The sequence below is a fragment of the Carassius carassius genome, chromosome 8 (genome assembly GCF_963082965.1).
Source record: "Carassius carassius chromosome 8, fCarCar2.1, whole genome shotgun sequence".
Classification (NCBI taxonomy): domain Eukaryota; kingdom Metazoa; phylum Chordata; class Actinopteri; order Cypriniformes; family Cyprinidae; genus Carassius; species Carassius carassius.
In genome coordinates, this window is record NC_081762.1 from 5,033,568 (window position 1) to 5,053,802 (window position 20,235).

General features: G+C 36.1%; 1 protein-coding gene across 6 annotated transcripts in view; it reads left to right on the forward strand.

Moving 5' to 3' along the window:
- The window catches only part of LOC132145034 (glutamate receptor ionotropic, kainate 5), an 82,206-nt gene extending 62,769 nt beyond the window's left edge, over positions 1–19,437 (forward strand). For 5 of the 6 annotated variants that reach the window (XM_059555743.1, XM_059555744.1, XM_059555742.1 and 2 more), the window contains 8 exons: positions 1,335–1,448; positions 2,647–2,756; positions 2,862–3,035; positions 5,657–5,822; positions 6,878–7,103; positions 12,374–12,502; positions 17,415–17,581; positions 18,645–19,437. In XM_059555743.1, coding sequence (XP_059411726.1) covers positions 1,335–1,448; positions 2,647–2,756; positions 2,862–3,035; positions 5,657–5,822; positions 6,878–7,103; positions 12,374–12,502; positions 17,415–17,581; positions 18,645–19,256 — 1,698 coding nt within the window. In that variant the 3' untranslated portion in view covers positions 19,257–19,437. The remainder of the gene's footprint in view (positions 1–1,334; positions 1,449–2,646; positions 2,757–2,861; positions 3,036–5,656; positions 5,823–6,877; positions 7,104–12,373; positions 12,503–17,414; positions 17,582–18,644) is intronic. The other variant, XM_059555747.1, reaches the window with a different exon arrangement.
- Positions 19,438–20,235: the final 798 nt, after the last annotated feature.

The window sequence follows — 20,235 nt, forward strand, 5'->3', positions numbered from 1 at the left end:
ACTGAAAAATGCAGTCAAGTTAGCAGCCTCACTACTTTTAGTTACTCTAGCACTGTCACCCCCTCCTCCGAGAGGAAGGAAAGAAAAAGGGCAAAATAATGCCACAGTGGGCTTTTTTTATTCATTATTGTTCTTTTCCTTCCTCAGGAACTTTCACTCTTGTGCTTTCTTATTCTCTCCCCCTTCATTTTTCATGTGTATCCCTCGTTCCCTTCATCTCTCAAGGGCACAATATTCCCTGTTTCTTTGCTGGAAGCCTGTCTTTACCATCTCTCAGTTCTTAACCATTCCTCATCGCCTCTTCTGTATCTGTTTCTGCTCTCAAGGACCGTCGCTTTATTTCTCCCCCTCGCTCTTTCCTTTTTCATAGGGCTGTATTGCACTTTTTAGCCCTGTTTTTCTATCTCTCTCCTTCCCTGTAATAAATAAATCTCTTTCCTTTTACCCAAGGACTCTCATATCGAATTCTTCCATCAACCCAGGCTTCTTCCAGTGCACTTACATCCCTTTATTATCCGTCCATTCATCCATCCAGCTGTCCAGCTTTGACTTTCCCCTTTTCAATTCTTCTCCCATTTCTTTGCTCCTTCTACTTGTGCTAAATATCCTTTTTCTTTTGGCTGCCGCTCCTTGTCTTCATCAATGAAGATCAGATAATGTCAGACACTTTTCTTCTCGAGTGCTTCTTGAAACCAAGGTCAATGTTTAGCGTGTGAACTCACGTGGAGCACCAGTGACATATAACCAAAGCACAGGCCTGCTTCCAGTCAAGCATTTTACAACTGACAAAGCGATATGCTAATGAGTGCTTAGCTAAATTATCATCACCATGACTGAGAGTTGATTGGTAGAATCTGTCAGTAAAAATTCAGTAAAATCTTGAAGCATACTGTAGTTGTCCTGGATGCCCATCAGGTTTATTATATCTTATTTTTAAAATACTTCTGTTGTTCATTCAGTCTTGACTGAAACTTGATTTAATTGGTCTCAAATTATATAAGAAGTAAATGTAAGACTTCAGCCATTTCTTTAAAGATTTTTATGTAATCTAATCTATGTATAAAGCATTTATTGTTGTGCTTGAGAAATTAAAATCAGGGTTAAAATAGGGGTTTTGTGTCATTTGCTGTCGTTCATGTGTGTTTAAGATCATTTATGTGCTACTTTATTCCAATTAACTCTGTTATAACAGTTATAACTCTGTTAAAAGACAAATACCTTTGCAAATAACCAAACCAAATAATTTAGTATCATAAAATATTTCGGCACAGGTGGCTTAGTGCATTCTATAAAACTAGTATGCTAGTAATTCTCTCTTTTTCTGTTTGTTACAGAAAGCAGATTTGGCGGTGGCTGGATTTACCATCACATCAGAGAGGGAGAAGGTCATCGATTTCTCCAAACCTTTCATGAACCTTGGCATCAGTATCCTGTACCGCGTCCACATAGTAAGACACATTTGTAATATATTGAATTGTGACTATACTACATTGGTTTTTATATACTGGGAATTATTGAATATGCAGCTAAAAGCAAGAAAATGTAAATGAATAAAAATGTTTAAAAAACAATAAAAATGTATATTATGCTTGGCTGTATAGTATTATTGTGTCAATATTACAAAACTTATCAAGAGCATTGATAATAATAATACTAAAAAACAAAAACAATAATAGTATTATTATAAAAATATTTATTATTGTTACCGTTGTTGTTTAATTTTCTCTCTCTGAAAACCAGTCAAGAACATTTCTAATAATTACATTAATTTATAATAAAAACAAGTAAACATTAATAATAATAATAATAATAATAATAATAATAATTTTAATAGTAATAAGAATAATTATAAATATGTATTATTGTTAATGTTTGATATTGCTGAAATATTATTATTATTATTGATAGTGTTTACTTATTTCCTCTCAAAAACATTTATGATAATACAAATTTTATAACAAATTTATACATTTATATAAATGTTAATGCTTACTTGTTTTATAATAATTAGTATTACCATTATTGTTATTATACATATTTTCTCTTATTATTTACAATATCTGTTTTTAATTGTTACTGCATAATTTAACAATTATTAAATGCAAATAAAAAGATCCAATCACATTAGAAAAAAATCTCCAGTCAATTTTTACCACTTTATGACCACTGTAAAATGCAAGAATATGTTGAATATATTATGGGATGATCTGAATTGCTTATCTGGGTTAGTAACAGTAACCAAGGGGCATTGCTTAGTGAAGAATTTGTTTGGTTGAATTAGCCCCCCCCCCCCCCCCCCCTTATTTCCTGCATGAAAATCTTGCATTCGAAAAGTAAAGCATGGTATGAGTAACAGCATCAGTTCTCTGAGAATATCTTGAATTTATCAAACGTACAACTTGAATGCATTGTCACTTTGGATAAAAGCACCTACCTGATGCATAATGCATAAATGCACAAATGAAAAATGTTGCATAATGTTTTGTCTGTATCAAAAACAAACTTTTACCCAATCTCTTCATATGAAAGCATGCACTAAACAACAAAAAACAGTGATTGTATCAGGAAAAGCTTTCAACTGTTTGCAGAGTCTCTGGCTGTAGGAGAGGTAAAAGCATTGTTTGTATTGTTATGTGCCTTCTACAGGGCAGGAAGCCGGGTTATTTCTCCTTCTTGGATCCCTTTTCGCCAGCTGTCTGGTTATTTATGCTTTTAGCTTATCTGGCCGTTAGCTGTGTGCTCTTCCTGGCTGCCAGGTACCAGACTGTCACTCAATACACACACATCTAGTTATATTCACAGTCCAATGTTCTTCTTGAGGTAACAGCTTCTTTCTTTGTCTCTTTCCCTCCCTCCATCAGGCTGAGTCCGTATGAGTGGTACAACCCCTTCCCGTGTTTGCGGGACCGCAGGGACCTGCTGGAGAATCAGTACACACTGGGGAACAGCCTGTGGTTTCCGATCGGTGGTTTCATGCAGCAGGGCTCAGAGATCATGCCCCGGGCTCTGTCCACACGCTGTGTCAGCGGCGTTTGGTGAGTGTGCCGATGTTTCGCACTTCCTTAGAGGTGTAAGAGACCATGCTTTTTGTGTTTGTGTGAGTGTGAGTGCAGTATCAGTATCGACACCAGCTGGCTCTGCACACATGATCCAAAAGCTTACATGTGTGACATCGTTGCTGTAAACTAAAGACTGGAATATGCTACAAGATTTTTACAGCCTGGAGAAGTTGAGCCGACAGATTTCATAAAAAATCCCAGAGTACATAATAGTAATATACTCCGATTTTTAGCTTCAGAATTTGATTCCCTTGATAACACGTTTGATATTTTGAGCCAATTTTAGCAACAAGGTGCATGTTTCTGAGGTTGTTGTGATCAGAACAACAGATTTAGAATGTTAGAAATGTTTAAATTAAACTACCTGAAAATGTTTTTATTTATGAATATATAACAATACGTATATATTTTTTTCTATATACTATAAATAAAAGCACATAAATTACAAAAAAAAAAAAAAAAAAAACTTAAAGGTATAATAAAAAAGGTGTAATGACTTTTTAGAAGCAAACTTTTTTGTTCTAGTGTTGGAATATGGTTAGATTTTCCAGAATTTCTCAGTTTTGTGATTGTCTCAACCCAGACTTTGTAACTTCTCTTTTGTAATAAAGTGTTGAAAAGTGTTCAAAAAGGATAAAAAATATATATATATTAAATAATTATACTATACTTTTGCCAATTAACCTAAAACATATTTTTGTTCATTTGTGTAATGTGTATGTATGTGTATATATATATATAACATTTTTCTTTTCTTTTCAAATTCATATAATCACTATCAGCAATATTACCATTGCACAAAACATTTTGATAACAATTCAGTTTTGAATGATGAAAATGAGGCCTGGCAGCAGAAAGACAGTTAAAAATCAGAAATCATTCATTTTTGTAATTAAGAAATGAAAGTTATTTTCATATTTAAATGTAAATATTTAATGTAAAAAAATATTTGTATAAATATTTATATATGTAATTGATTGCATTCTAGTGTAAATTTTTTTCAAGATTTCAAATCAAGTGCCTCTAACTGAATACATGCTTAAGTCTTATTTGTTGGTAGGTGTTTCTATTTATTTTTTGGCCATTTGTGAGAAATGTTCTTCTGGGCGGATTTTCACACATGGTGATGCATTGTTTCAATTTAACATGGACTGAAAGTCTGTTCTCTGTGTAAAGAGACCATTAAGAGTTCTTTTCTCACTGAAGTTTGTTTGGGCATGTTTGTTTTGTGTGCCGACATACACTGTGTTCTTCACTCTTTTGTAGTGTATTTCTAGATTAGTCTCCCACCTCGAATCATGTTGCTCAGTTCATTTTGCTCTTTCTGCTATCAAGTCAAGCTGTCTTCTGTTCCATCTCTACAATTTCTATCCTGTGCTGTGCTGTTGAGGTCATTTAAGTTGAACAACAATTTTTAGGAAAAGTAACAATGGAGTTGAAATGATTCGATCTGTGCATGCAGTGGAAGCTGAATGTTTAATCATCTGTGGTGTGAATAAACACAATAGATGCGACTTTAATCCCACACAGGGGTGACCCAGAAAGCGGCGAGCTGGCGTCTATCTCCGTGATGCTCTGGGGGACGTGTGTCTGCAATCAGTGTTCTTTAATATTGGATAAAGAGCTTTTGTTTAATGACAAATAACTAATCTGACTGTTTGTGTATTTTTGGAAGCCAGTCACTTTAGAAAAGTTTGAAATGCTTCACCGGTCTCATGAAAGCTCTTTCTCTGAGGACTTCAGGAGTTTCCTTTCATCTGGCCATGATTCACTGCGGTGAAGAGCTCCGGGATTGTGTTGGGAAGGGCTCTCCAACTTCCTTCTGGAAATGCCTTAGACAACATAAATCAGCATTCACAACCCCAAAGAAAGCATTATTTTTCTCAAGAAATTCTTCTTTCTAAAGAAATCAATGCTTTTATGCAGCAAGAATACATTAAAGTGATCAAAAGTGACAGAGAAGACATTTCTGAAGGATCACGTGACACAAAAGACTGGAGTAATGATGTTTTGAAATTCAGCTTGCATCACGGGAATAAATTATATTGGAAAGAATTTGGATTTTAAAACAGTCATTTTAAATTGAAATAATATTTCACAGTATTGCTATTTTTACTGTATTTTTGGTCAAATAAATGCATGAACACAGTCTTAGTATTTACAGTATATATTGTATACACACACACACACACACATTGTAATATTCTCTCAGAACACAGTTTACAAGCTTAAACATGCAATGACTTCATTTTTCCAGATAACAGTGGTTGGAACATCTGACATAAAAGGTTAATGTGTGTTATGATTGATTTTTAATGTGCCGTCATGCCTTATTGATTCATTCACATTGCAGATAATTCCACAGAGCTTGCAAACACTTTTTATAGATTAATTTTTCATAGCTTGCTATTTTGCATTTGATCAAACCCGGTTGATCTGGTCGACATTGCAGCTGTGGGTGTCAGTATTTCATTGAATGAATGAGTCACCAAATCTGCACACAGATGTGTCTAATGTAAACATCTGTCTCTAATGTACACACTCATATTTCTGATGGGGAAAAAAAATAACAACATGTTTCTGTGTGTCTGAAACAGGTGGGCATTCACGCTGATCATCATTTCTTCCTACACGGCGAACCTCGCAGCTTTCCTGACAGTCCAGAGGATGGAGGTGCCGATCGGATCTGCTGATGACTTGGCCGATCAGACGAACATCCAGTATGGGACTATTCTAGGAGGAAGTACTATGACCTTCTTCATGGTATGTATGTCCTTGTTTTTGTGAAATTGTGCGCGTGTGAGATCTGTTTCACCGGCCTACCATGTGTGCACATGTGATGATGTCATAATGCATCACTTCCTGTTTGTAGCGGCAATTGGGCTAGTGATTCATATTCAAGCCCACACAGAATCTGTGCCAGCTAAATTTCACAGAAAGCTTTAGGATTGAAACTTCGTTCATTCACAAAATTCTACACACCTTGCATACACGGAAATTCAGTGATGTTAACATTAACTTTTGTTAATACTAACACATAATCAATGTGTTTCTTCCGGATCTGCTCATAGATTCATCCATTCCCAATACAGTTTTCTCAACTACTCATTTTGACTAGGTGATGGTGTTGATGGCGCAGTGGATAAGACACATGCCTTTGGTGTGAGAGGCCTGGGTTCTAATCCACTGTGAGACACCAATGTGTCCCTGAGCAAGACACTTAACCCCTAGTTGCTCCAGAGGCGTGCAACCTCTGACATATATAGCAATTGTAAGTCGCTTTGGATAAAAGCGTCAGCTAAATGTAATATAATGTAGTTGCCCAGAAAAGTAGTTGACTAGTATGTGGGTCAGTGTTTAACTGATGTAAATAAAAAATTAAAACACAGGCTGAAAAATAAGCACAGATAAAGTCATGTGATGCACAAAACAGTTCCTTTTATTATTGGTAAAACTAATTGACTTGTCTGTGCATGTGCTTTGACTCATGTCTTAATGCATCATGTCCTGTTTGTGGCAGTAAGCAGTTGGCCTAGTGACTCACAGCTACATCCATATTCACACTGGAGGCCAAGTTCACTTCCACATTACATTAATAATGTATTATCCATCTTTCTTTCCCTTACATTTTCGCTTTCTCTCAATCTGTTACCTTAGTCTAGTTCACTCTCAACGTCTGCCAATAAAATGCCTCTTTATTCATTCACCTGTCCTCATGTCACCGCTATTATAATTTCATTTTAGATTTTTCTCCGCCTTCCAACACTATATCCGTTTCACCTTTCTTTTCTCTCTCCATTACTTTTCTCTAATCTCAGAACTCGCGTTACCAGACGTACCAGCGTATGTGGAATTACATGTACTCCAAGCAGCCCAGCGTGTTCGTGAAGAGCACGGAGGAGGGCATCGCTCGGATTTTAAACTCCAGGTACGCCTTTCTTCTGGAAAGCACCATGAACGAGTACCACCGACGCCTCAACTGCAACCTGACGCAGATTGGAGGCCTGCTGGACACCAAGGGCTACGGCATCGGTATGCCTCTGGGTGAGTAGGGCAGAAAAGAAAGACCTAGAAAAAAATGAAGAGAAAAAGGTTTCAGGTGGGATATAAAGGTTTAAGATTTTAACCTCATATAAGCAGAAATACATTTGAGTGTCCAGCATTGAAGTCTTTAATGCACTATCTGGAAAAAGCTAGCCATTATCATTCCTATTCCTCCAAGTGGTTAATGCAGCAAACGGTGGAAAAAGTCTCAAATGTATCAATATTTATTTTTTGGCAATAAATATGCCTTATAAACATACAATTCTAAATACATTCTAACATTTGTTTATATATTAAGCAAAACGTCAGCTTTCTGTGTTTAGTTGTGTCTGAAATGTGGCTTAGCTGTTACAGTATCTCACATATTTGGAGATGTTGAGCCATGGTGCTTTAATGGATGGTATCGGTTTGAGTGTTGTTGAAGTCGCTCCCTCTTTTTCTCCCCAATATTTTCTGTTCTCTCTCCATTATCCCTATGCATAAAAAGTCCAAAAGCAAAATCAAAAATAGTGTTTTAGTTCTGCTAGAAATAAATATGATGATGGCCCAGAGAACATCACACAGACAAGAAAGCCTCTGTCACAATGATAGCAACTCATCGTTCACTGGTATTGCACATTTCTTTCTAATTTTTCTCCTGGATAGATGGCTTGCCACTTTTCGCTTGATAAATAGCAATTCTGACTTTGTCTTTGACATTTGGCATTTACAGCAATTACTCTGTGACAGACAGAGATATGAGGGAGGGAAAAGAAACAATTTATGGCATATGTGTTTTGCATTGAGGGCTTTAGTGGGTGTTACAATAAAGGAGGCTGGAAAAGAGAAAACGTGGGGTCTTAATCCACTATTGAGCCACTGTATGTGCTGGAATAATGTAGAAGGACTTTCTGGACTTGAGTGCAAAGGGGCTTTGTCAAGTCAAAATTTAAGAAGCTTACATCCAGCTGTGAAAGTGAAATAGGCCATAAAAGTGTTATTGGCGTCATGTGGTGATTCCGCACAGTAGGACTGATCCTCCAATTCCCAAAGACGTCTAAGCAAGCTAATAGTTCGGTTATATTTTTTTGCGTTCTTTTGAAGTTAATCAGTAAATTTCTCAAATGCAAAATGCCTTTTCTACTGTTGTCAGTGCAGTTAATCAAAACACTGAAAATACTAAGCAATTATATTGCTTTTATAAAATTATATTGCTGTAAGGAAAAAGACAAGAGCTTAAAATATGAATGCTCTGGATTTTAATAAAAACTATCTCTAGAAGATTACAAAGAATTGAAATATATCATCAGTAGAGTGGATTTTTCCGCTGTTTATACATTTTAACTCATGACAGTTAAATACTACTGACAAATAAAGAAGTGAAGTCTGCACACTGAAAACTACTGCTCCAGAGGAATTTAATCAAGCAACGTTTCGACCTTCAGGTCTTCATCAGGCACATTATATTAAACTATTAAAATACTATTTTAACCCATGAAATAATATTCAATAAAATGATAAAAGTTGTATTTTTATGAAGCTTTTTGTAGAAGGTGGAGCTGTCATCAAATGCTCTTGTTGCTCTTGGCAGAAATACATATCAAGTTTTATGTCTAAGATTTGTGAAGAATTGTTTCATGTCTTTGACGTGTTACACTTGAACAGTGCAGTATATCAGAAACCTTTTAATAGCTCTTTTCTGACATGGTCTGTGGGTTTTCTGATGAAATCTGATGAAACCTGTTGGAGGATTAGAAATAGTGGAAATCTAATTGGACAGAACTTGATAACACTGCTAGCAATAAAAAGCAATAAAATATATGAGAATTACATGTACAACACTGTTATTTTACTTATTTATTTACTTCCATGGTATTTTAAATTAACTTAAATTTCTATATTTTAGTTTTTTAATTTAATTAATATTTATTTCAGTATATTTTAATTAATTTCTGAGTTTTTTTTTAAAAGTTAAGTTTGAGTTTTTTTATCTAATATTTATATTGTTGTATTAGTGCTGTCAAACAATTAATCGCGATTAATCTCATCAAAAATAAAAGTTTTTATTTACATATATGTATGTTAAATATTAAATATATGTGTGTCTACTGTGTATTTTTGTGTATATATAAATATACGCACATACAGCAAATATTTACATGTATTCACATGTATATGTTTATCTTTTATATAATTTCTATTATATATAAATATATTTAATATATAAACGTAACATCTATTTCTTAAATATATGCATGAGTTTGTATTTATACATATATAATATACACAGTACACACATATATATTATGTAAACAAAAACGTTTCTTTTGTATGTGATTAATCGCGATTAGTCTTTTGACAGCTCTAGGTTATAGTAGTATTAAAAGAATAGTTCATGAAAAAAAGAAAATTCTGTCATCTACTCATCTTTTAATTTGTTCAAAAAAGGTATGAATTTCTATCAGCTGTTGAACATAAAAAATGTTTATTTGAAAACAGCTGTTAATGCCATTGACTTTTATAGTATGGAAAAAAATGGAAGTCAGTGGCTACCGTCAACTATTTGGTTAACAGCATTCTTCAAAATATCTTCCTTTGTGTTTAGCAGAGGAAAGAAACTCGTATAGTAAAGGGCAATTTGAGGGTGAGTAAATAATGACAGAATTTGTATTTTTGGGTGCACTGTCCCTTTAATAAATACAGTTATAAGGGCTCCCACTAACTCTAGTGATGCATGCATAATAATACAAATCTTTGCTTTTTGGTCCCTTGAAAAATAAATTATGGCTGTTTTAGCATATACAGTTATGGGAGTATGAGTGAAAGAGAGGACATACAGTATGAAACTGGGATGCTTACAAACATCAGTGGGGAACTTGCACTTCATGAGGTTTTTGGACTGATTATCAGGTTTTACATGATGATCATTATCATGAAAAACCTGATAATATCAGAGATTTTCACCAGTGTGATTTCCAGACATGGTGAAATCCTGAAAATCAGGCAAGGCAAGTTTATTTAAATAGCACATTTCATACAGAATGGTAATTCAAAGTGCTTTACATAAAATGAATTAAAATAATCATTAAAAAAATAATAGGTTAATAGATGCAGTGAGAAAATTGTGCTGCTTGCCGTTTTTGATCTTCTGTCCTCCAGGAAGATCAGTCCAACAACCTCGTGACCACTATAGGCTAAACTGCCCTCCAAAACATTGCCATACGCTCATAATCGCATGATCCCGTAAATAGATTTGAAATGAGAACCCAGGAGCAGCATCCATCTTCAAAGACTATCTCCAGGTCATAGAATGTCTTCCAGGAGCTCAAACATTCATTCCCTCCTCCCGGATCTCTTCAGGTCGCCTTCCAAAGTTCTGCTGCCAAGTGATAAAACCCTCTCATCCACTCATTCATGAAGAGGCTGGTCACCATGGACACCCCACATCCACTTCCATGGCAACCTGGAGTGCAGATGGTGTCACCACAAAGTCTTAAGACTGGGTTAGATTATAAAACATGAAATAAAAATTGACCTTTCAAGCGACTAGTTGATCACACCCATACTAATGTCTTCCTTCTGTATAACACCTCACAATAAAGTTCAATTTGAAGACTAGTTACATAAACTATTACATTTTTTAAAGCATTTATTGATGTAGTGTATTATTATTTTGACAAAAGACGTTGTTTATTGTTAGTTAAAGGTACCTAATGCTTTAAACTAATGTTATGAAATTGCATGATTCATCAGAATACGTACTTCAATAAATACTCTATTTCAGTCACAAAGTACATCACATTACAGTAGTTCAATTGTTTGTGAATATCTTTTCATGTTTAATGTACTGTACAGTATGTGCTTTTGTGGCGAATAGTCACCATAAATAGTGAGGTTCAGTCGGGTCATTTTCAAATAAAACAACAAATATTTAAACTTCTCAAAACATTTCAGTGCTGGAAGGTGAAGTAAATTCCTTATAGCCTGAGATAACAAGCTTAGAATGTAATTACAACCGAGCAATGCAATATCCAGTTGGTGACCTTTCAAAACCGTGCAGTTTTAAATACCAGATTTATTCTTGTTAACAAATATAGGTATTTGCAAGCAATTTTATAAGATATAAAACAATAATTTTAGAAATAACATAGGTAAATTGAAAAAATGTTCCTCTACCTACCAAAAAAAATTAAATAAACTATACAAAATTACCATCAGTTTCCAGAAAAAACACAATTATTATTATTACTGGGGCAGATTATCAGTTAAAAAAGACCTTGCACAATTCTATGTTCTACTTTTACCATAGTGCATTTGTAAACCAATACATTTTGATGTTTGCATCACATAATTAGCTCCATATGGCTTTTCTGATGTAAACTTGCTCGGCAGCTCATCTGGTACAGCGCTCAGATATGGGTGCTGTGAAACATAAGTCACAAAAAAACTGTTCAAAGACTTGTTGAAGTAAGCTATAATGTAATGATCCAATCACTGGACATTTAGCTGAAAGTAGCGCAAAACATGCAAACGATGCTACAGTCAGGTTTCTCTGATGAGGTTGAAGTTGATTTGGAAAGCTTGCTTATTTCTTAGCTTGCATGACATTTAACTTTAAACTCAGGGCTTGATATTTGTAAGTGATACTGACACATAAAATAAATGTTTTGTGCTTATTAAACTGAGGTGCAAAAACATGCACCTGCAAGGTACTTCACTTTCACAGCCTTTGAATGAAAATAAACTAACGTTCAGTGACAGCTGATCCATTCCAGTGCATATCTGCGGTGTTTAATTTGAATTAGCATCTTTTAATTTGATAAACACATCCTTCCACATCACGTCGTTATTAGCGTGGCATGATTAGTAGTAATTTGGAATTAACCTATCATAACATTCATTTTCATTCTGACACACTGGCTAATTTAACTCATTTGCACAACATCAGTTGACTTAAGACATATTCAGTTATGTCTTAGCAGTTAGCATATGTGTTCTGACATTCTGACACGTTAAACCAGAGTGCTAATGAGGGCAACACTGGTCTGGGTCGTGTCTTATAAATGTCCCTGTCACTAAAGGTGTCCGAAAGGCTAAAAACTGTGTGTGTGTAGCATTGCTAGTCTTGCTAGTCTGTCAGAACTTTTGTAACTCTAATCTTAAGGTACTGTAAGTAGCTAGTTTCCCCAGCCTTGCCCAGGTTTTAGATTGGTTTTGTACAATCATCAGCTGGTAACCCTGGGACTTCGGTTGGCTAACCAGCTTAACTAATTTAATTCACTTTCTTGCAGGTTCACCTTTCAGAGATGAGATCACGTTAGGCATACTGCAGCTGCAAGAGAACAACCGATTAGAAATCCTAAAGCGTCGATGGTGGGAGGGTGGAAAGTGTCCTAAAGAAGAAGACCATCGCGCCAAAGGTGAGTGAAACGCTGTTATTATACTCATTAGCACCTCAACATAACATACTGTTCTCTTACTGTACGTACTCATACCAGAAGTACTGGCATTTTAATTTATGAGTTCTGGTACAACCCTGAATATTTATAACCTGATGTCTGAGTGTGTGTATTAGTCAAGAGTAAGTTTTATTCTCACAGGGCCAAAAAATCTTTTTAATTTTGTCCTATAGTTTTTCATCCTTTTATCCTTTAGAGGAATGCTAGAACCTGATGAATGTCTTTGCAAACAAGACAGCTTTCAAAGAATGTAAGGCAACCAAAGTTTCTTTATCTACACAGGTGAAAATGATAACTTATAGACATCACCATGCATTGACCAGTACATAAATATGAAAGTTTTCTATATAAAAATATGTTTAAATATGTAAATAAGGCATGATATATTTCTGGAAAAGAAATCTGAACAATGGATAAAGCCTTGTTTCATTTTGTTGACACAGTACAAACATATCTTTTATCTCTGATTCACTCCATATATCAGCAAATACAGTCAACAGCCATAAAAAATAAATACATTTTTAACATTTCTTTAGGAATAAAATGTTATATAAATCAGGCAACTGATATGTGAACCTAACCTCTTGGTAAAATCATTCAGAATATAGATAGGAATAAAACTGTCATGTTTGGTGAACGTTAGTGCTACTGAAATGGAGATTTGTGGTTTACTGCAAGAGAAAAAAAACATTTTGAGACACCAGCCTTTACAGATATGTATTGTAATTGAAATCTACTGGCACAATGTGTCATAAAATAAACACTTAATGTATATTTAGTATGTTTTATTTTAACTATGTGTTAAAAATAGTTCATAATATACCAGTGCATGAAAAAAAAGGTTTAGCCTGAAGCATCTTGCCTTAGTATTTTATGTCTAAGAATACAAATAGTTGTATTTTGGGGTTAAAGATGGATATATATATATATGAATAAACAAGGGCTCTCTCAGATTATCATGGAAAACCTGATAATATCAGAGATTTTCACCAGCGTGATTTCCAGGCCTGGCGAAGTCCTGAAAATTAGGCAAGGCAAGTTTAATTAAATACGAATTTCATACAGCATGGTAATTCAAAGTGCTTTACATAAAATGAATTAAAATAATCATAAAAAGTCACAACAATAAAACAAGTAAATTAAAAACTTTTAATATAATCTAAAATGTGCAATCTGTAGCACAGTGCTCAATCACTAAATGCACAGCTAAACATGAGTTTTGAGGCTGGATTTAAATGTGGCTAATGTGGCTTTTAGCACATCTGATCTTTTCTGAAAGCTGATTCCAACTGCGGGTGGCATAATAGCTAAAAGCGGACTCCCCTTGTTTTGTGTGAACCTTTGGTATTTCTAACTGACTCAATCCTAATGATCTGAGTGCTCTGTTAGGTTTATATTCATTGAGCATATCTGCAATGTATTTAGGTCATAGGCCATTGAGTGGTTTGTAAATGAGTAAAAGTACTTTAAAATCAATCCTAAATGTAACTGGAAGCCAGTGTAAGGACCTGAGGACTGGTGTGATATGCTCAGATTTTCTGGTTCCAGTCAGAATCCTGGCAGCAGCGTTCTGGATGAGCTACAGCTGTCTAATGGTCTTTTTGGGAAGGCCGGTGAGGAGCCCATTACAATAGTCCACCCTGCTGGTGATAAAGGCATGAACTAGTTTCTCCAAGTCTTGACTGGAAACAAAACAATTAAAGGGGTCATATGACGTTGCGAACATTAAACATAAAGAACATTATGTTGTGTATTTGGTGTAATGTAATGTGATTATATGGTTTAAGGTTAAAAAGCACATTGTTTTCCACATAATGTAGGTTATTGTTGCTCCTCTATGCCCCACCTTTCTGAAACGCGTTGATTTTTACAAAGCTTATTGTTCTGAAAAGCAAGGTGGGACTCTGTATTTCATGGATGTCCACTTATGCTCTCTTATACTCGCATAATAACCTCTCCCTTCTATGTATGAACTGAACCAACTGATTACCATCCCAGAAAGCCAGACCCCGTTTTCCAGTCTCTCAAGTAGTATATTATGATCAACAGTGTCAAACTCAGCACTGAGATCTAGTAGTACCAGCACTGATATTTAGCCAGAATCAGAATTTAAGCGAATATCATTTATTATCTTAATGAGTGCTGTCTCTGTGCTGTGATGTGGTCGGAAACCAGATTTAAAATTGTTCAGGTACCCATCTGATTTCAATAATCTTGCCTATAAAAGGAAGATTTGATATTGGTCTCTAGTTATTCAATGTGGAGTTATCAAGATTGCTCTTCTTCAGGAGGGGCTTAACAACTGCAGTTTTCAGGGAGTTTGTAAAAGTCCCAGAAAGAAGTGAGGTGTTCACCACTTCTAAGAGATCTGCTTCCAAACAGTTTACCATACTTTTGAAAAAAGATGTGGGAAGTGTGTCAAGGTCGCAGGTTGATGATTTAAGGTGCTGGAATATTTCTTCCAAAATTTTGCTATGAATTGCTTCAGAAACAGACATACAGTAGTAACTGCTTTTTAAAGTTGTGGTCGAATTTTTCTGACCTCTGCATAACTTGAGGATGTGCTAATCGCCTTTCTAATATTACTGATTTTCTCAGAAAAGAAGGAAGTAAACTCATTGCGTTTGCTGAACAGAGAGCATTTCACTGGGAATCTGACGTGGGGGGGTTGTTTGTCTCTCAACAGTAGCAAAAAGTGTGAGTGTTGCTTGTTACCATTTATAAGGTTTGAGAAGAAAGTCTGTCCAGCTGTGGCTAGTTCCACATTGAAATCACGAAGGCTGACTTTATTATAGTTACATCTTACTCTATGGCCTTTTCTTACTCTGAACTGCTGTTGATTTTCTCCAGTCTGCTTTTTGTCTGCCAGTCTTCTTAAAAACTTTTGCAGGAGCAATATCATTGATAACATTCTTAACTTTTGAGTTAAAGGAATCAAGGAGTAGATCAACAGAGTCTGAAATGCTTGGTGTTAAAGATATAGCTTTCATAAATAGCACACTAGTGTTCTTGTTAATGCATCTCTTTCTGGCAGAGACAGATCTAGATTCAGTGGTAGCAGAGATCAATATATCAAAGAAAATACAGAAGTGATCATTAGTGCTACGTCCTTAATAACAATGGATGAAATATTTAGACCCTTACTGATGATTAAATCTTGAGTATGTCCACGGTTGTGTGTAGGTCCATGCACATGCTGAATCAGGTCAAAAGTGGTTATAATTTCTTTTGTAGTATTGATTTATGCATTGTCTATGTGAATATTAAAATCCCCTGCAATAACAAAACAGTCACACTCGGAGTAAATCATGGAAAACAGTTCGGTAAACTCTCCAACAAATGCTGGAGAGTATTTTGGAGGCCTGTAAATAATAATAAACAGAATGCGTGGAGCATCTTTCAGCACAATCCCTTAGATATTCAAAAGACAAGTACTGACCAGATGACACTTGCTTGCAATGACAGACATCTTTAAATAGAGCTGCTCCATCTCCACCTCTCCTAACAGTCCTGCAGACATTTCATTGAGGATTGTTGCACTGCAGCTGTCTTCTAGCCATGTTTCATTAAAAAACATCAAATCTAAGTTGTTTGTTGTGATTAAGTCATTGATTAATAGGCCGCAGATTAGATGGGTCAGCCGTAGCACTTGAGAAGGCCTTAGACTTTCTGTCACATGATAAAACAGAAATAGAGAAAGCTACAGGCACACTGGGTTAATTAAAGGTAAATAAAATCTTAAAAGGTCATAAAATGTTTTCTAGATATGGTCATTTCTAAAGTATTTATTTGGTTATAAATTACTATTTGTGAGCGCAATATCACCAAAATTAATTTCCTGACTGTAGTGTTTGCATGGTATGGCTTGATTACCTACAGCAGTCTTACTTAGCTTAACTAAGTATATCTGCTCTTCAAATAAACATCTTTTTGTGTGATATATATATATAAGAGTTTTGCTCAAATCACACAAACATTGGCAGTATTTGATTTCCTGTCGCTCTTTATATTATGATATTACATATAGGATGTACTACATCCATCTGATTCAAATGACAGATGCTTCACAGCTCTGCTAACACTGTGAGTGTTTATTCATGTGGTCTAGTGATATTTGCATTCTGTGTGTTGTAGACTCATGCTGGCCCAGGGGGAATAGTGGGAAAATGGTAGTTATTTGGTGCGCGGGCATGAACAGACGTGTGCCTGTGTGTGTCATTTCTCTAGTGTGGTTTGCAAAGCTTGTATATTCACCAGAAAGTGACATTTACAGTCTCTCAGGTTTACTTGCAGGTCTGCAAGAAAATGTCAAATAATATGAGCTCTGTTTTTGTGATTCTGCTAAACTCCAAATTATTTTGGGTTTCCTCTTATTCTTGCACACACAAGTCTTTTAGTTGGTGTTTCTTTGTAAGTGAATTATTTGATTGTAAGAGAAGTGAAAACCCCTGTCTCATCTTAAACCGTTGATGCTTCAGGATTTAAATTTTAGTGGTTGTCCAGAAGTTGATTATCATACCAAATCAAACAAGTTCATGTTAATAGAAATAGATATTTTGCCATTCCCCTATTATTATTATTTGATTTTATTATTTTACTATTTTAATCCATTCATTTGAATAGATCATTCCAGAAATGCATTTTTCAAAAAACACAGAAATTCTCATTTTTACTTCTCAAACCACCTGGCTTCATTCTTCCGCTTCATAACTCTTAGGAATACTGCCCACACCCACCTACATCTCTGAAATATAGTTTAATAAGATCCCTCTGGAATCCTGTGGGAATGTGGGCCTCTAATTAGATCCACAGTGTGTGTATGTGTGTGTGGAAGGACGTTTCTCTGTGTTACATTGCTGTGTTTTTCCTTCAGGTCTAGGTATGGAGAATATCGGCGGGATATTCGTGGTGCTGATATGTGGACTCATAATAGCTGTTTTTGTAGCCATTATGGAGTTTGTGTGGTCCACACGCCGCTCGGCCGAGACAGATGAGGTACGCCTTCACTCCTGCCCCGTCCGAAAACACAGACACTCACGAGTAGGTCACAACACCAACCAGTCAAGCCGTCTGTGTTTGTGATGTAACTGTTCCATAGCTTTCACACAGTTTACCGCTCATATTTCTGCAGCTCAAACATGGCTCTAGCAGTGGGTTTGATTCCCAGAAATTATTTAATGTATATGTAGTCTGTGCTGCATATAGGTTGCTTTGGATAAAAGCATCTGCCAGTTTCATCAGCAAGTTGTTTGGAATATGAATGGATGCGATTATAGAATTTTTTTTGTATTTTTTGGCTAATTAAATGTAAAATGTAAACATTTTGAGACTGAATTGCAACGCTTCTGGATACAATGATGGATCACAGCCTTTATTTATGAGCTGGACAAGATTTGAGAACATGGAGAAAACAAAAACTTACTTGTTCAATGTTAGCAGCAGCAACACATTTACTAATATAATACTATGTATCTTGAATGCATTGCAAGTCGCTTTGGATAAAATTATCTACCAAATGCATAAATTTAAAAGTGTGGAATTTTTACATTCATTTATTAGTTCAGCATGTAGATTAACCCCTAACTCAACCAGGGGGCCATGGCTCACTATGGGGCCTCAACAAACTTCAATGGGGCTTCAAGATGACTTACATCAAATGATTTATAATAGGACATGAAAAGCATCAAAATAATCTGAAACGACTAAAATCGAGATATTTCCTTTTCTTAATTCAAAACAAGCGTATATGATGTAGCCTTAATTTAAAATAGGACTGGTAGACATGTAAATGTATATCCTTATATAATATATTTTATGACTGTACATTGATGCCATGGTCAAAATATTTTAGAAAATGTTAGTGAAAATACTATAAATAAGCTGTACAAGTCATTAAAACACTAAATGTTGTTGTGCACAATGAGGGCTATTGAAGTGAAAAAGGTTTCAGTAGGCGATACGAATAGCGTTGCCCATTTCAGGATAATTGAGCAAATGATGTTCTGTTTTCACTTTACTCCTGTCCATTTTCATTTTGTCTTTTTCATTTTATTTCCTTCCTGACTCTCTTTCCTCTCTCTCCTTCTCTTTGATCCTCACTAAGGTCTCAGTATGTCAGGAAATGATGACTGAATTCAGAAATGTTATCTCCTGTAAAAAGAACTCTCGTTTGCGGCGCCGACGGCCCCTCTCGTCCCAGGGCATCCTCCGGCACCCAGCTCGTCTCCCTTTAGGAGCTCCCCGTCAGATGCGGCTCGTGAGGGACATGCGTCTCAGCAATGGCAAACTCTACAGCGGGACGGGGCCACCAACCGGCGTGGCTGCAGGACCGGGACCCGGCGGGGGTGCTGCGGAAATGGGCCCGGGCCCCCAGCGACTTCTGGAGGACCCTCTCAGTGCCAGTGTCCCCAGTAGCGCACCCGCTCTGGTCCCCACGGAGGTGCCCCGCGGCTGCACACATGTGCGTGTGTGCCAGGAGTGCCGGAGGATCCAGAGCCTTCGCTCCACGTCTTCTTGCTCGCGCATTTCTCCGCTGGCCTCTGCCACATCCTCTCTCCCGCGTTTGTCGCTGCCGCCCCCCTCCACCTCCAATACAAACACCGACAGCGAAGGAGGAGGCTCGGGCAGCCCACGCAGGGCCAAACCCACACCCCCTCCAAGACCGCTGCCACCCACTAAAACTCCCTCTACTGATCTCCTCTGCAAGCAGGACTGAGAGTTAGGAAACTTTTATCAGGACAAGAATTTAATGTAAATGAGTGCTGGAGGACAGACTGAAAGACTCTGCCCACGCCTCCAGTCAAAGTGACCTCTGGGATACTGCAAATAAAGGCCATTTTTGGATGCAAAATTACATTAATGGACACTGAGTGAGAGAAAGATGATTCAGCCAACCGCTTGCTCAGTCAGTGAGGTTTGGCATGCTGTTGAGACTATGTAATGAATATCCCATGAACGTATGCTATGCAACATGTCGTAAAGGAAAAAGCGGAGGAAAACTATGAGGACAGCTGTTAGTTTTGCATAGAAATGCGGATCTACACTCCTGTGAGAGGACGATGGAGTCTTTACCTAAAATGTGACCCTGGACCACAAAACCAGTTTTGAGTCGCTGTCGCTGAGGTATATTTTTAGCAATAGCCAAAAAAACATAGTATGAGTCAAAATTTTAGATTTTTCTTTTATGCCAAAAATCATTAGGATATTAAGTAAAGATCATGTTACATGAAATTTGGCAAATTTCCTGCCGTAAATGTAAAAAAAAAATAATTTTTGATTAGTAATATGCATTTCTAAGAATTAATTTGGACAGCTTTAAAGGCGATTTTCTCACTATTTCGATTTTTTTTGCACCCTCAGATTCCAGATGATCAAATAGTTGTATCTCGGCCAAATATTATCCGATCTTAACAAACCATACATCTATGGAAAAGATTATTTATTCAGCTTTCAGATGATGTATAAATCTCAATTAAAAAATATATATATATTATACTTTTGTGGTCCAGGGTCTCAAATGTGCACATGTCAAACTGAAATGACTTTGGTGCAAATACATTTGATCTTTTCTTTCTTTCTTTAAATAAGGGGGAGGGTTACAATTCATTTGTATTCTTGAATTTCTCTTGCTTGTTTTTCTTTCTAACTTTTTCTTCTGTTTTATTCTTTTAACCTTTTATATATATATATATATA